The 17,126-nt window shown below is 45.8% G+C and overlaps 1 protein-coding gene across 4 annotated transcripts in view; it reads right to left on the bottom strand.

Annotated features, from left to right (window-relative positions):
- The window catches only part of tulp4a (TUB like protein 4a), a 560,980-nt gene that overhangs the window by 163,343 nt on the left and 380,511 nt on the right, over positions 1-17,126 (bottom strand). For all 4 annotated transcript variants that reach the window (XM_068044726.1, XM_068044727.1, XM_068044728.1 and 1 more), the window contains one exon: positions 847-1,071. In XM_068044726.1, coding sequence (XP_067900827.1) covers positions 847-1,071 — 225 coding nt within the window. The remainder of the gene's footprint in view (positions 1-846; positions 1,072-17,126) is intronic.

The raw sequence follows: 17,126 nt of genomic DNA, 5'->3' as shown, positions 1-17,126 counted from the left end.
ATCTCAGAAGAAAAACCAATTCCTGACCCTCATAAATCTTGACATGTCACTTCTCAGTAAACATCTTCCCCAAGTCTCCAAGGTTTCCGTTGTTTATTGAGCTGAAGGCATGTGATATCCAGTAAAGGCTTGTTTTCAAACAAGACCTCTCAGTATCCTTTCATTGAACTCTCAACAAAAAACAAAGACCAGCATCTATGAAATCTTCAGCCTTCCAAAATTAATCCATTTCCACAATTTAAATATGAGTCCTCAAAAAATATTTAGCAAAAAATGGGAGCACTTTCATAACACAGGTCGTGGACCTACTTTGATGTTCCCTGCAATTATCCTGCAGGTTGTGTCAGGACGACTTCCCATATTATAAGCCTATTTGTGAGCTCTGATTAGAAACAGAGGAACATAGAAAGATTTACAGTACAGCCATTCGGCCCATCATATCTGTGCTAGCCAAAAAGGACCAGTCTAATCCACTTTCCAGCTCATGGTCTGAGTCAGAGGTAGGTAATGGATAACAACCATTAAGTTATTTGACAAGACATTATGAATGGCTATACCTCAATGACTTCAGTACTGAAAAATGGTCTGAACAAACAAGGGGAAACTGAAATGATAACACTTAGGAAGGGTGTTCTTAGGCAGCACACCCAGTTACCTGGACTTGCTCTAGTAGTATGCAGGAAATGCAAGTAAATATATAATACTGGATATTGATCTTACATCATGTCTGCTGTGGAAATGAAAATAACATATTTTGATGTTACACCAATATTTAACTTTTTTAAATATCCAGCTCTGATTTCACAAGATTCTTGATGCTTTTAAGTAAAAATTGTAAATATATACCTTAATTGTTGATACAAAAGCAGCAGTGAGGTATGAGCAAAGGCGAGATGGCAGTGTTAATTTACTGAAGTCTTTCTCATCATGCAAAGAAATAGCTATAGCCTGTTGACACAATAATTGCAAGTTGGCAATCCTGTGCTCCACTCGAACAACATATAGTGCAGGTCCAGAAGCAAGGAACAACCGTGAGTCACGGTGACCCCAGCAGATGGCTGTAATGGGACGCTGAGAAAAAAAAGGTACAATAATTCAAGGCATTTAAAGAACTTGATAAAATATATTTTACTACACGCACACACAGCATATTTAAAGGAATGGTCTTGGATTGGGTGCAGATGCAGGTGAGTCAGAGAATATTCTTGTCATTTTACCTGCGCACTCAATTTTAATCTTGCCTTTTTCAAAACGTAGGATGCACAGCAAGATGATAGGCAAAATGTACAAGATTGACTAGGAGTACGGGTAGCTCTGTTTAGCAGCACTGGGTAGACAGGCGGATTCTAGTTGCACGGCATGTGGGGATAGGTGAAGAGGGGATAGCACTGAAGTTTGCATCAAAATGTATTTTTCAAACTGAATTTTGCAATGTTGGGTTTGTAGGTTGTGCTAGGATTTAGTAGCTCTAAGGGCATTGGTTCTAAAGTTTGTGAAGTTTGAAGTGTGGGCTTTCAGCTTTTGCAACACTTGATGTTTTGTAGTAAGGAAAGCTTTGGCACTAATACTATTAAGAAGGTGCTTCAAGTGTCTGCAGGGGAATCTAGGGTTTGGCAGTACTATAGAGGATGAAGAGTGAGTCGTGGATTCTGAGTGAGTCAGAAAAAAAATAAAAGGCTGTTTTGTTTTTGGTCTTTACATATTTTTCTCTGGTTTACATACCACTCCCGTAGGCAAGATGGTGGTCCCATGACCTACAGTTGTCTTTACCTTCCCAATAATTTTTAGTAAGCCCAGGAATCCCACAAAAATCCCTTGGTGATCTTGCTCTACTTTGGAAGGCACTAGAATAATTTCCCACTGGATCATGGCTTTGGCGAAAGACTTCCAAACAGATTTATTAAACATATCCAGTTCTGATGAAAGTTGATCAAGCTAAAACATTTACCCTAACTTCGTCTATGTACAGATATTGCCTGGCCTGCTGGATGTTTCCATCATTTTCTGTTTATATCCCTGGATATTAAACATGGCACTTTGTTGCTGGCTATCTGCAAAATTTCTCTATGGCCAATCCATAGCTCTGATGGCTTCAAACAAAATTCCCAAGTTTAAACACGGCAGACGAAGAAACATTTTTCAAAAAAAATGACTGGAGTAAAGGAAATTTCGAAATGTGCCACCTAAAATCTGAACAAGCTGTTAATCAAGTATAAATACAAATAAAATTAAATAATGTTTGCATTTTAATTGATTGGCTTGGCTAACACAGCATCTATATTGTGAAACTATTGTATCAAGACAAGCTGGACCATTTTGTGTGAGGGAACCAATTTTTTAATTCCATATGTACAAGGATATACTATACCTTCAAAAAATTCTTCCTTTTTCAATCAGTTGGCTCAAAATTGTGCGTGAGCATTGGTTGGGGGGGGGGGGGGGGGTGGGGTGTGGGGGAGAGGGTGGTGGTCCAAGGGTATGGCACCACTGGGGAGGGTGTCCTGGGGCTCAGTGAGCTTGGGGGAGGGAGTATAAACATTGCAAGGTCTGTAAGAGTCATGAGGGTGGAAGGGTACACAGAAACCCAAGGTCGGGCAGCACCAGGCCCAGGAGGTGGGGGATGTCTTGTGTTCTAGCAATGGTGGGTTTGTGATGAAATATACGTATAACAGGCGTAATTAGGTAGAATGTAGATATAATTAATACATTACACCAGATTGAATAAATGGTCAGTTTTCAAGATTCACTGGAATTCCCTTTAAGGGCAGAGTTAAAATTCATGATTCTCTTTTAATTAACATCCCTGCTACATTGGAACGTGTAACAGAAACACCTTTTAAGTTAAAAACATACATTCCAATGTCTCTGCTATATTTGGAATTAGAAAATGAGACATACCATGACACACTATACATAGTGCATACTGTTAACTATAATCCTAATTAGTTGATAATGATAATAAAATAGACAAACTGACTTAAGAGGATGGTACAAGGTAGCATCAAAGAACCACTACAGATGATCAATCACAAAATGGAATATTACCTACAAAAAACAGATGCCATGAGGGAAAAAAACAGTTACTGCACAAAGTTTGTTTAATAAACTTTTAAGCATAAAACACATTTATGAAATTAAGTAACCAAAAAAACAAAATCATAGTTATACTATAAGACATTACAAAAATTTTGACCAGATAAAAGCTCACAACTTCATGACAAGGAAATTCTCAGCAATTAATAAATTGGGAATAATCGTGAATGATATAACCATATATGGATAATGAAAGAGGGAGGAACATTCACAGAAAGGTAACACCTACATTTGCAAAGGATGAGATATTCAATTAGAAACAGTATAATGTGAGAGTTTTGAATTGAAAAATCAGAGGTACTGAATTCCTCATCAATGCTTCTCAACCCATGGTAAGGGCGGCTGACTGTGTGACAAGAGAATTCTACAGTTAACCGAGAGTGTTTTGCAGGAAGCTTACTTGGGGAATTTAAAGTAACAGTTTACTTTGAAATTTGATGGATATTCTAAGATATTTTGCTGTAACATTGTCAAGGTTGAACTTTTGGATTCTATTTTAGAAATAAGATTATGTTTTACATCTTTTAGTAATCTTTTATGTTGTAGTGTAGCCAGCCACTTAAAATGTATTGCATGTTCAATTCTTCAATAAATTTATAAAAGTAAATAAATCACCTCATGTAACATTCTGTATACAACTACAAGAACCCCTCTCTGTATCGCCTTAAGTGGGGAGATACGTATTGAAGAGAGTTTCTCAGACTCTTATATCTGGGATATTTATGACTTAGCTATAATTATTTAAAAATAGGCTATCCGAAAGATGGTAATATTCTGTTAGTTTCTTTTTTTGAGGGAAAACTAGTTCAGTTCTTAGACCCTAAACCATTGTCAGTGGGAATCTGTCTGGTTTGAACTTAATTGAAGGAGATTCACAGGGTGCTTGATTTGGTTTAATCTCTATAAGGGGTTAAAGTCATAAATCACTGCAGGTTTGGTATTGATCCCCAGGGCTTGGACGTACTGGTGGGGCTTGTGGGCTGGGGGGGAGGGGGGGGGGGAGGCGAGGCAGGGCTGGCACAACGTTAGGGGAGAGGCGCAGAACAACTGGGAGGGTGTTCAAAAAGTGGCTGAAGTACGAAGATTCACTATCCCTTCACAATCCTTCACTGCCAGACCCCAATTCCCACCCCAGTTTAATCTTTCCATTTGGGAGGGCCAGGGGCAGATGGCACCAGTGAACAGGGTTTGGGTAGGTTGGGGGAAGGGAAGATAATGGCGACATGGGGTCAGAAGGGAGTCAGGCAACCTTAAGATGGGAAGGAAATTGACTGTGGTCGCTTAACTGAGAAGATTGAGTGGGTGGCAAGATGAGGCTGCTGCAGTGGTGACTGCAGTCTGGCAGTATTTTGGGGGAACAATAAAAGCTACAAGTTTTCATCCTTTGCATACTATATCTATTCCACCTCCCTTTCCCTTTGTCCAGTCCTTCTCACCCAATCTGGCATACGGGAGCATAGTGGCTTTGTTACTGGACTAGTAGCACAGAGGCCTGGACTAATGATCCAGAGACATGAGTTCAAATACCACCACAGCAGCAGGGAAGTTTAAATTCAATTAAGCAAATAAAATCTGGAATAAAAAGCTAGTATGAGTAATGGTAGCCACGAACTACCAAATTGTCATAAAAACCCATTTGGTTCACTAATGCCCTTTAGGGAAGAAAATATGCCGCCTTTACACTGTCAGGCCTATACGTGACTCCAGACCTGCAACAATGTAGTTGACTCTTACTGTCTTCTGTATTGGCCTAGCAAACCACTCATATCAACCCGCTATGAAAACATTTAATAATAAAACCAGACAGACTACCAGGTATCAACCTAGGCACCGGACATGACAATGGCACACCCTGCCCAGTCAACTCTGCAAAATCCTACTCATTAACATCTGGGGACTTGTGCCAACATTGAGAGAACTGTCTCCACAGACAAGTCAAGCAACAGCCTGACACAGTTATCCTCACCGAATCATACCTTTCAGACACCATCTCAGATTTTTCCATCGCCATCCTGGGTATGTCCTGTCCCACCAGCAACATAGACCTATCAGGGGTGGTGGCACAGTCGGGAGGTAGTGCCTCTGAGAGTCCTCAACATTGACTACGAACACCATGAAGTCTCCTGGCATCAAGTCAAACAAGGGCAGAAATTTGGGGTCCAAAAAGGGGATCTACACATGGAGGCTGAGGGCATGGCTGAGGTACTAAATGAGTACTTTGCATCTGTCTTTACCAAGGAAGAAGATGTTGCCAAAGTCATAGTGAAAAAGAGAGCTGAGTTACTGGTCAAGCTAAAAATTGATAAAACGGATGTATTAGAAAAATTGGCTGTACTTAAAGCTGATAAGTCACCAGGATCAGATGGGATGCACCCAAGGATGCTGATGTAGGAAAGGATGAAGATTGTGGAGGTACAGGTCATAATCTTCCAATCTTCCTGGAGTGGTGCCAGATGACTGGAGGATTGCAATCGTTCAAAAACGGGTGTAAGGATAAACACAGCAACTACAGTTTGACATCAGTGTTGGGAAAGATTTTAGAGATGACAATCAGGGACAAAATTAACAGTCATTTGGACAAGTGCAGATTAATTAGGGAAAGCCAGCACGGACTTGAATTGAGTTTTTTGACAGGGTAACAGAGATGGTCGATGTGGGTAATGTGGTCGACACAGTGTAAATGGGCTTCCAAAACATGTTTGTTAAAGTGCCACATAATAGACTTGACAGCAAAGTTGAAGCCCATGAATTAAAAGGGACAATGTTAGGATTGATACAAAATTAGCTGAGTGAAAGGAAACAAAGAGTAGGGAAGAACAGTTGTTTTTCAGACTGAAGGAAGGTATGCAGTGGAATTCCCCAGGGGTTGGTAACAGGACCAGAGATTTCCTTAACATATATTAATGACCTAGACTTGGATGTGCAGGGCACAATTTCAAGATTTGCAGATAATACAAAACTTGGAAGTATTGCAAACTGTGAGGAGGATCGTGATTGATTTCAAAAGGACATAGGCTGATTGAATTGGTGGTCATATGGCAGATGAAATTTAATGCAATGAAGTGGTATTATTTAAGTAGGAAGAATGACGAGAGGCAATATAAAAGAAAGGGCACAATTCTAAAGGGGGTGCAGGAACAGAGAGACCTGTGTTATGGACAGGTGGTAACCTCCCAACTGACGACAAAGAATAAAGAACAGTACAGCACAGGAACAGGCCATTCGGCCCTCCAAGCCTGCGCCGATCTTGATGCCTGCCGAAACTAACACCTTCTGCACTTCCGGGGCCCATATCCCTCTATTCCCTTCCTATTCATATATTTGTCAAGATGTGTCTTGAACGTCGCTATCGTATCTGCTTCCACCACCTCCCCTGGCAGCAAGTTCCAGGCACTCACCACCCTCTGTGTAAAAAACTTGCCTCGCACATCCCCTCTAAACTTTGCCCCTCGCACCTGAAACCTATGTCCTCTAGTAACTGACCCTTCCACCCTGGGAAAAAGCTTCTGAATATCCACTCTGTCCATGCCACTCATAACTTTGTAAACCTCTATCATGTCGCCCCTCCACCTCCGTCGTTCCAGTGAAAACAATCCGAGTTTTTCCAACCTCTCCTCATAGCTAATGCCCTCCAGACCAGGCAACATCCTGGTAAACCTCTTCTGTACCCTCTCCAAAGCCTCCACGTCCTTCTGGTAGTGAGGCGACCAGAATTGCACGTAATATTCTAAGTGTGGCCTAACTAAGGTTCTGTACAGTAGCAGCATGACTTGCCAATTTTTATACCCTATGCCCCGACCGACGAAGGCAAGCATGCCGTATGCCTTGACTACCTTATCCACCTGCGTTGCCACTTTGTGACCTGTGGACCTGTACGCCCAGATCTCTCTGCCTGTCAATACTCCTAAGGGTTCTGCCATTTACTGTATACTTCCCACCTGCATTAGACCTTCCAAAATGCATTACCTCACATTTGTCCGAATTAAACTCCATCTGCCATTTCTCCGCCCAAATCTCCAACCGATCTATATCCTACTGTATCCTCTGACAATCCTCATCACTGTCCCCTGGTGTGACCACACAATGGTCCATGATATGGAAACCATTGCTATCTTGGCATTTGAATGGGGACCATTCTGTTACAATGGTGCTACTATACACACATTCATCTGGGTTTGGGCTGTAGAGTCAGACTGTATTACAGAACCTTTGTTAGTCCCATTCCTGTAGGTCGGCGTCATTAACATGGCTCCTTTCAATTTCAATGGGTTTTCCCCAGAGCCAATTCAGACGCAGTTACTGAGTTTTATCTTTACAGACAGGCTTGTTGATTGTACAGGAGGGGTCACCTGACAGCTACTCCATTTTCTTATGATTCAGTGTCATAATTTCTCCAGTTCTTTGTCTATTTCATCACGGCTCCTTCCAAGCATGACACCAGGGCCCGGATTTTATGAGTGCCGCGGTGTTTCTGAAGGCGGGACCAGAAATTGCCGTAACTTCCGCATCTGCTGTATTTCCTGTTCACACACAATTTTATATGTAAATGAACCGTGCGGCGACGAGCACGAAGACAAGTGAGATCATGTGGCAGGCATGGCCCTTCATTGGTGGAACCTGCCATCACAGGCCCAAGCACCATGATCACCATAGATATAAAACATTCTGTGCTTGCAGCCTCAAGGTCATAGAGGCATAGAGTCATACAGCACAGAAACAGGCCCTTTGGCCCATCCGTGCCGACCATCAAGCACCTATCTATTCTAATCTCAATCAGCCTTCCTTTCATGCAAGTATCTTCAGATTAACCTAAATTGAAGCTTATACTTAATTCAAAATGTTTTGCCTCCCTTATTTTGTGAAAGTCACCACCAACTTCACATCATTTATTTTCCCTGCAGCAAAAGTGAGTCAGATGTCAGCTAGTACCCTCAATTTGCCCCACAGCTCCCTGAGGTTGACAGCACTCATCCCTCCCTTTAGGCCCTTGCCAAATATCTTCACACTGTAATGCTACGATCCACCCACCACACCCGCAGCCGACAATATGCAGCTTCAGCATCAACAGCAACTATTCAACACCACGGACGCTCCACTCCACCTTCCCCTGCTCCTCCATGCACCCGATCAGTCCCACCCTTCCCTACCTGAGTTTCCAGCCCTGATCGTCCATGTAGCAGCGCACCATGAACCCCCCCACCCCCCCCCACCGCCCTTCACCGCCATCGCCTTCGAAGATTCACCCTTGCTGGTGCCAAGTTTGGAGGGAAACAATGCTGGTATTAGTTTTGCAGATGAATTACAGAGAGAACAGCACAGACCTGAGACTCAACTGCACAATCCGACTGCTCCAATGCCAAGGTAAAGCAATCGTGAACTGAGTGGCGTGGGAATAGTGCTTGCCATTCACTTATTCTGGAAGGTAGAATTGAATTGTAGCTATGCATAGGGTAATGAGCATTCGTGTTATTTAAATGATTGCAAAGCTGCAATCCCTGAATGTCGCCAACAGCGTCAGTGAGCAGGTTATTGCTGTGTAAGTGCCACCTGATAGCACTGTTGACATCACCTTCCATCACTTTGCTGATGATCAAGAGTAGACTGATGGGGTGGTAACGGGCTAGGTTGGATTTGTCCTGCTTTTTGTGCACAGGACATACCTGGGCAATTTTCCACATTGTCGGGTAGATGCCAGTAGGAAGCGTCTCCAGCTGCTTCAGCTTGAGCTCAGGATTTCCAAGCTTGAGGGGCAGCTGGAATCACTGCGGAGCATCAGGAAGCAGGATAGTTTCCTGGACCTACGATCCAGGAGATGGTCACCCCACAAGCAGTAGGAGTTTAGGACAGTAGATGAGTGGCCATCTGGAACAGTAGGATGAGGCAGGAAGTGCAGGAGTCTTCGGGGTCTGTGCTACACTCAAACAATCAAACTCAGCTTTGGAGACTGCTGGGAGTGACAACACCTTGAAGGAGTGCAGTCCAGACCATGGCATCGATAGGCATTGGACTATACAGGAGGGTGCAGCTAAGTGCAGAAATGCAGTTGTTATAGGTGATTCCATAGTCAAGGGGACAGATAGGCATTTCTGTAACCATTATTGTGAGACCGGCATGGTATGCTACCTCCCTGGTGCCAGACTAAAGGACATCACAGAGAGGGTACAGGATATTCTGCAGGGAGAAGGGAGTGAGACAAAGTTGTGGTACCCATTGGTACCAACAACATTGCTAGGGCAGGTATTAAGGTCCTGCAGTCAGAATTTCAGGAGCTAGGGAGGAAGTTAAAGAGTAGGACCTTGAAGGTCATAATCTCTGAATTACTCCCAGTGCCACGTGCTAGCCAGAGTAGAAATAGGAATATAGGAAGGATCAATGTGTGGCTTGAAGCATGGTGAAGGAGGAAGGCCTTCAGAATCTTGGGGCATTAGGACCAGTTCTGGGGCAAGAGGCACCTATTCAAAAGAGATGTGTTGCACCTCAACAGGACTGGGACCAATATCCTCACAGGGAGATTCAATATTGTGGTTGGGGAAGGTTTAATCTAAACTGGCAAAGGGATGGGCACCTGCACATAGAATTAGGAAAAAGGAATACGGTGCATAATGTGAGAGTAGGGGAGTAGTTCCGTATTAGATGGGAGTGGTCTGAGAAGGACTATACTTGAATGCAAAGACAAGATTACAATGCATGTGCATAAATGCACAAAGCGTGATTAAGAAGGTTAGTGAGCTACAAGCACAAATAGCCGTACGGGAATATGATGTAGTGGCACTAATGAAAATGTGGCTTAAAAATGATGAGGATTGGGCGATGGAATGTTCAGAAAAGATAGAAAAGGAGAAAACGGAGGTGGCGTGGCAGTACTGATTAGGGAAGACATTGTAGTGCTAGAAAGGGAGGATGTCCTTGAGGGGGCAAGAACAGATTTCATTTGGTTAGAGTTGAGCAGCAAAAAAGAGCATGATAATGCTATTAGGGGCCTCCAAATAGTGAGAGAGACAGAGGAGCAAATCTGCAGGGAAACCACAGAGATGTGCAAGAACTATAGAGTGGTGATACTGGGGACTTCAATTATTCAAATATCTATTGGGATAATTTTAGAGTAAAGGGTAAGGAGGGGGAGAAATTTCCTAAATGTGTTTGGGAGAACTTCCTTAATCAGTATGTTCTCAGCCCAACTAGAAAGGAGGCATTGCTGGATCTGGTGCTAGGAAATGAGGTGGGCACAGTGGAACAAGTGTCTGCCAGGGAGCACCTGGGTAACAGTGATCATCGTATCATAAGGTTTAGACTATTAATGAACAAAAGCAAGGAACAAAATAAGGTAGAACATCGTGATTGGAAGAGAGCTAATTTCAACGCGATGAGAAGGGATCTAGCTGGGGTAAAACAGCACCAAAGACTGACAGGAAGAGCTGGTTCGGGACAATGGATTATCCTTAAGGAAGCGATGCTTCAGGTACAGGCTAGGTACATTCCAACAAGGGCAAAAGGTTCTTCTTTTGGACCTCCTCATCTCGAGAGACAATGGATACGTGCCTGGAGGTGGTCAGTGGTTTGTGAAGCAGCGCCTGGAGTGGCTATAAAGGCCAATTCTAGAGTGACAGGCTCTTCCACAGGTGCTGCAGAGAAATTTGTTTGTCGGGGCTGTTGCACAGTTGGCTCTCCCCTTGCGCCTCTGTCTTTTTTCCTGCCAACTGCTAAGTCTCTTCGACTCGCCACATTTTAGCCCTGTCTTTATGGCTGCCCGCCAGCTCTGGCGAACGCTGGCAACTGACTCCCACGACTTGTGATCAATGTCACAGGATTTCATGTCGCGTTTTCAGACGTCTTTAAAGTGGAGACATGGACGGCCGGTGGGTCTGATACCAGTGGCGAGCTCGCTGTACAATGTGTCTTTGGGGATCCTGCCATCTTCCATGCGGCTCACATGGCCAAGCCATCTCAAGCGCCGCTGACTCAGTAGTGTGTACAAGCTGGGGATGTTGGCCGCCTCGAGGACTTCTGTGTTGGAGATACGGTCCTGCCACCTGATGCCAAGTATTCTCCGGAGGCAGCGAAGATGGAATCAATTGAGACGTCGCTCTTGGCTGACATATGTCGTCCAGGCCTCGCTGTCGTAGAGCAAGGTACTGAGGACACAGGCCTGATACACTCGGACGTTTGTGTTCCGTGTCAGTGCGCCATTTTCCCACACTCTCTTGGCCAGTCTGGACATAGTAGTGGAAGCCTTTCCCATGCACTTGTTGATTTCTGCATCGAGAGACAGGTTACTGGTGATAGTTGAGCCTAGGTAGGTGAACTCTTGAACCACTTCCAGAGCGTGGTCGCCAATATTGATGGATGGAGCATTTCTGACGTCCTGCCCCATGATGTTCGTTTTCTTGAGGCTGATGGTTAGGCCAAATTCATTGCAGGCAGCCGCAAACCTGTCAATGAGACTCTGCAGGCACTCTTCAGTGTGAGATGTTAAAGCAGCATCGTCAGCAAAGAGGAGTTCCCTGATGAGGACTTTCCGTACTTTGGACTTTGCTCTTAGACGGGCAAGGTTGAACAACCTGCCCCCTGATCTTGTGTGGAGGAACATTCCTTCTGGTAAGGGGACCAAAAACAGGGCTCCTTGGATGACGAGGGAGATAGAGGTTATGATGAAACAAAAATGGAGGGTGTATGATGCATACCAGGCCATATATAATCAGTTGAGAGACTCAGAGCAAGGCTAATATACTTAATATACTTTGAATCAGTGTTCACTAAGGAAGTGGAAACTAACAAAATATCAGTAGAAGCGAAAAGAGAGGCAATGGATAGATAAGAGAAAAATTGAGAGCAGGAAGGTACTAAACAGGCTGGCTATGCTTAGGTTAGATAAGTCACCTGGTTATGATGGCTTGCATCCCAGGTTGCGAAAGGAAGTGGGGTGGAAATAGCAGATGGGCTTGCCACAATCTTCTAATCTTACCTGGATACGGGAAGGTGCCAGAAGATTGGAGTGTGTGAAATATGACACCCTTATTCAAGAAAGAGTGTAAGGACAGTTCTAGTAACTACAGGCCAGTTAGTTTAACATCAGTGGTGGGTAAGGTTTTAAAAACAATAATCAGGGAAAATATCAACAGGTAATTGGAGAGGTTTGAGTTCATTAAGGAGAGCCAGCATGGATTTGTAAAAGGTTAATCATGCTTAACTAATCTAATTGAATTTTTTGATGAATTATCAGAGAAGGTTGATCAAAGGAATGCAGTGGATTTTGTTTATATGGATTTTGAGAAAGCATTTGACAAGGTACCACATAAAAGACTGGTTAACAAAATTGAAGCTCATGGAATCGGAGGGTCAGTGGCCAACTGGATAAAAAAATTGGCTTAAGGATAAAAAACAGTGGGCGGATGGGGCGGAAGCGGCCGAGTAAGCTGAAGCTGCTCTGTGCCACCCGCCCACTGGCATCACGCGCGGGGCAGCCAATTAGCGGCCCCTCGGTGTGTTCGGCACCTGGCAGGGCACGCGCGGCCGGTTCAATCAGTAAATTTGGGGGCAGGGCCAATGTAAGACCTTTAAAAAGGCATACAGCATTACAACGGAGCAGCTGCTCAGGGGAGTACACCCGAGGAGGAGCTGTGAGTGTAACTGCGGCAACTGCAGAGCTGACCAACTTACTGTAAAGTCAAGAAGTGAAGGAAGACTGACAGTGCCCAGGGGCAGGAAAGGAGAATAGATTATGGGCGGCACAGTGGCGCAGTGGTTCGCACCGCAGCCTCACAGCTCCAGCGACCCAGGTTCAATTCTGGGTACTGCCTGTGTGGAGTTTGCAAGTTCTCCCTGTGTCTGTGTGGGTTTCCTCCGGGTGCTCCGGATTCCTCCCACAGCCAAAAGACTTGCAGGTTGATAGGTAAATTGGCCATTATAAATTGCCCCTAGTATAGGTAGGTGGTAGGGGAATATAGGGACAGGTGAGGATGTGGTAGGAATATGGGATTAGTGTAGGATTAGTATAAATGAGTGGTTAATGGTCAGCACAGACTCAGTGGGCTGAAGGGCCTGTTTCAGTGCTGTATCTCTAAATCTAAATCTAAATCTAAATTTGCAGAAGAAATCCAGATTGATGGAGGGGAGAAGGTTCACCACAGCCCCCAGATTCTCAGAGGAATCTCTGCAGGTCCTCATTCAGGCGGTGGAGGCGAGGCATAATATCTTATTCAACGCTGATGGCCAAAGAAGGCCCCCAGATGTGACCAAGAGGCCCTGGCTGGAGTTCGCCGAGGAGGTCAGCAGCCGCTGTGTGGTATGGAGGACATAGCTCCAGTGCCGCAAGCAGCTCAATGACCTGCTTCGCTCTCCGGGTAAGGGGTACTCCTCATTCATCTCATTGTGAATGTGCCAGGGGTCAGTCTGTCCTGATGATGCAAGGTGAAAAACAGCAAAGAGCAGTCCTTGCCTGCTGCATTGTATTGGGACGCAAGATGGGCAGGTCTGGGATGCACGGTGATCCATATGTGTTCAAATTGGGCACTGCATTGTAGAAGCGGTGAAATGCAACAACAAACCCAATGGGTGAGGGTGTGAGATACAAATCATAGTCTAAACTAGGTGTGCTTGTTTAAATAGGAGAAGAGGGCATACAATGCCCGAGAGAGGTCCCGGACTGGTGGTGGCCATGGAAATCAGGCATACCTGACCAGTATGGAGGAGGATTCCTTGATGCTGGCAGGGGAGGATGGAGGACGCGCCATAGCAGATGACGAGGTTGGTGGCCCTGGCCGTCAGAGTGAGTGACCCATAATGTGGTGGGAGGGTGTTTGGGCAGGGGGGAGGTGGGGTCGTTGGGGAGGCAGCTGAAGTGATGATGGTCTCATGCACTGAAGTGTGCTAATAAAAGTTGATTCACACAAATGTGACCAAAATGCAGTAAGGGACATGTGCCTAAATCTGTGGTGCTAATCAAACTGATCAATCTGATTTTCCCTGCAGGTGAAACATATCAGCGGCCGGTGGTGGGGGGGGGGGGGTCCCAGGGGCTCAACAGTCCCCCTCTGAGGATGAGGAGATCACCTCAGAGCGTGCACCGTCACATCATCACATCTCAATAAAGCGCCAGCGCAGAGTCTTCCACCACGGCTGGGATTACTGTCTCCGCGGAAACAATGCCACTTACGGGTGTTAGCACAGCACAGTCGCTGGACCAGCCACCAGAGGCAGAACCGGCCAATGCCTCACACACTCGGAGGAGTGTGGGAGGCCAGGCCAGTGCAGAGCCACAAGCTGATGACATTCCTCTGAGAACATCCATTCAGCAGGAGATGTTGCAGGTTCAACACGTGGTGCAGGGACATCTGGTAGAGTTGCCAGAGATGCTGCGAGCCATAGCACATACTCTGGAAACATCCATCCGGGGCATGTCAGCTGCAATCTCTCTGGCTCTGTTGACAGATTGGCGGCTGCAGTGGAGGGGCCAGTACTGGAAGCCATCCGTGATCTCAGGGGGAGTGTGGCCACCCTGGACCAGGCCATCAGAGCGCAAACTCAGATTCGCTTGCGGCAGACCAAGGCTGCTCATCCCTCTAAGGTCAGCTTTGAGGACCAGTCGAGCCTCAGGAGGGCACAGGGGCAGCAGCTAATAGCTCATGGGAGCTCCTCTTAGGGCGCGCCTGATGCATCATGCAGCCCCTTGCTCCCTCTGCTAGTGACATGTAAACCACGAATTCCCAGAGTGTTAGAGGGTGCTCCTGATATTTCCCATGGGCACCATGATATGCCGTGACCTGCACGACTGCGAGCAAGAGAGGACATCCGCCGAAGTCATCAAGAGCAGGGCAGAAACCCGATCAGCCACCTGCCTCTGATGAGTCTAGTGGCGAGGGATCGTCCACACACAAGTGCACCTGCAAACGTTTTAAGAAAGCACTGTAACATCACTTCTGGTTCACTGGGTTACCTTGCAATTATTTATTTGAATTGGACATTAGATCACTGTAAATAAATTTGTGCTTTGAACATTTAACTTTGCATATGTCCATGAGGTTGCATCAGACATTGTTGCGCTGCTCAAGCAGTTATATATGAGATGTCACACACTTGGGTTGGCTTCATCATGAAAAGCTGTTGTTTTTCATCAGATCCTCTCTACCCTTGGATGTGTGTGTCCTTTCCCTCTCAGAATCCCACAATGGCTCACTGCATGCCACAATGTGATATCTTTGCATGTAGTGATCCTCTCAAGAGAAACGCCTGCCTATTAGGGCATCCCAGGTCTCTCTAGCTCTTAATTCCAGAGGACATTCTGCTTCCTCTCCCCTGCCATCATGTCGGAGGTGCCCATCATCCTCATCAGAAACTCTATCTTCATCTGATGACGTCTCACGGTTACATTGAACCTCCTCAATGGCGTCTCCCCTTTCCATCGCAAGGTTGTGCAAGGTGCAGCAAACAACAATAATCCTGGAGACCCACGCTCGCGCTTACTGCAGTGATCCACTTGAGCGGTCCGACACCTAAATCTCATCTTGAGCAGGCCAATCGTTTGCTCGATTGTCACTCTGGTGGCCGCATGGCTCTCATTGAAGCGTTCCGCAGCATGACCCCTTGGGATTTTCACGGGTGTCATCAGCCATGTTTTCAAAGGATAACCCCTGTCGCCAATTATCCAACCTTGCAGTCTGTCTGGGGGACTGAAAAGAGCAGGCACCTGGGAGTTTCTCAGAATGTATGCATCGTAGGACCTCCCTGGGTACCGTGTACTAACCTGCATGATTCTCTTCCGATGACTGCATACAAGCTGAACGTTCAATGAGTGGAATCCTTTTCGGTTAACGAATGCCCCTGCATGACCTGCTGATGATCTAATTGCCACATGCATACAGTCCATCACACCCTGAACCATTGGGAACACAGCTATTGCGCTGAATCCTCTTGATCTTTCAGCCTGGCTGGTGTTGTCCGTTTTGAAACAAATGAAATTGTTAGCATGTCTGAACAATGCATCAGTCACAACCTTTATGCTGTGGTGCGCAGCAGCCTGGGAGACTCCGCACAAGTCTGCCATCGAAGCCTGGAAAGAGCCACATGCATAAAAGTTAAGGGCGACGGTCACCTTTAGAGCGACCAGCATTGGATGGCCACCGAGGCAGATTGAGGCTACATCCACTGCCAGCATCTCACGAAGAAATGTCACAGATGCAGCCTTCTTATGCACTGGCATTCTGACGGGGTGCAGGTAGCTCAGATGCAGCCGGTATACCCTGCCTATTGGGTAGCGCATCTCCTGACATGTCTTCGCTCTCGCCCGACTCTGCTGCCTGCTCTCCCTCCCATATAACAAGGAGCCACTTGACCAGCTGCTTGCGCATGCCCATGCCCAGCTGTCCTTCTGTCCCTGATTGGTCAAAGAACAAAGACAAAGATAATTACAGCACAGGAACAGGCCCTTCGGCCCTCCAAGCCTGCGCCGATCCAGATCCTCTCTCTAAACATGTCGCCTATTTTCTAAGGTTCTGTATCTCTTTTCTTCCTGCCCATTCATGTATCTGTCTAGATACATCTTAAAAGACTCCATCGTGCCCGCATCTACCACCTCCGCTGGCAATGCGTTCCAGGTGCCCACCACCCTCTGCGTAAAGAACTTTCCACGCATATCCCCCCTAAACATTTCCCCTTTCACTTTGAACTCGTGTCCTCTAGTAATTGAAACCCCCACTCTGGGAAAAAGCTTCTTGCTATCCACCCTGTCTATACCTCTCATGATTTTGTACACCTCAATCAGGTCCCCCCTCAACCTCCGTCTTTCTAATGAAAATAATCCTAATCTGCTCAACCTCTCTTCATAGCTAGCGCCCTCCATACCAGGCAACATCCTGGTGAACCTCCTCTGCACCCTCTCCAAAGCATCCACATCCTTTTGATAATGTGGCGACCAGAACTGTACGCAGTATTCCAAATGTGGCCGAACCAAAGTCCTATACAACTGTAACATGACCTGCCAACTCTTGTACTCAATGCCCCGTCCGATGAAGGAAAGCATGCCGTATGCCTTCTTGACC

This window comes from Heterodontus francisci, chromosome 13, assembly GCF_036365525.1.
Source record: "Heterodontus francisci isolate sHetFra1 chromosome 13, sHetFra1.hap1, whole genome shotgun sequence".
NCBI lineage: Eukaryota > Metazoa > Chordata > Chondrichthyes > Heterodontiformes > Heterodontidae > Heterodontus > Heterodontus francisci.
Note: the sequence above shows the minus strand (reverse complement) of the source record. Positions and strands in the feature narration are given on the sequence as shown.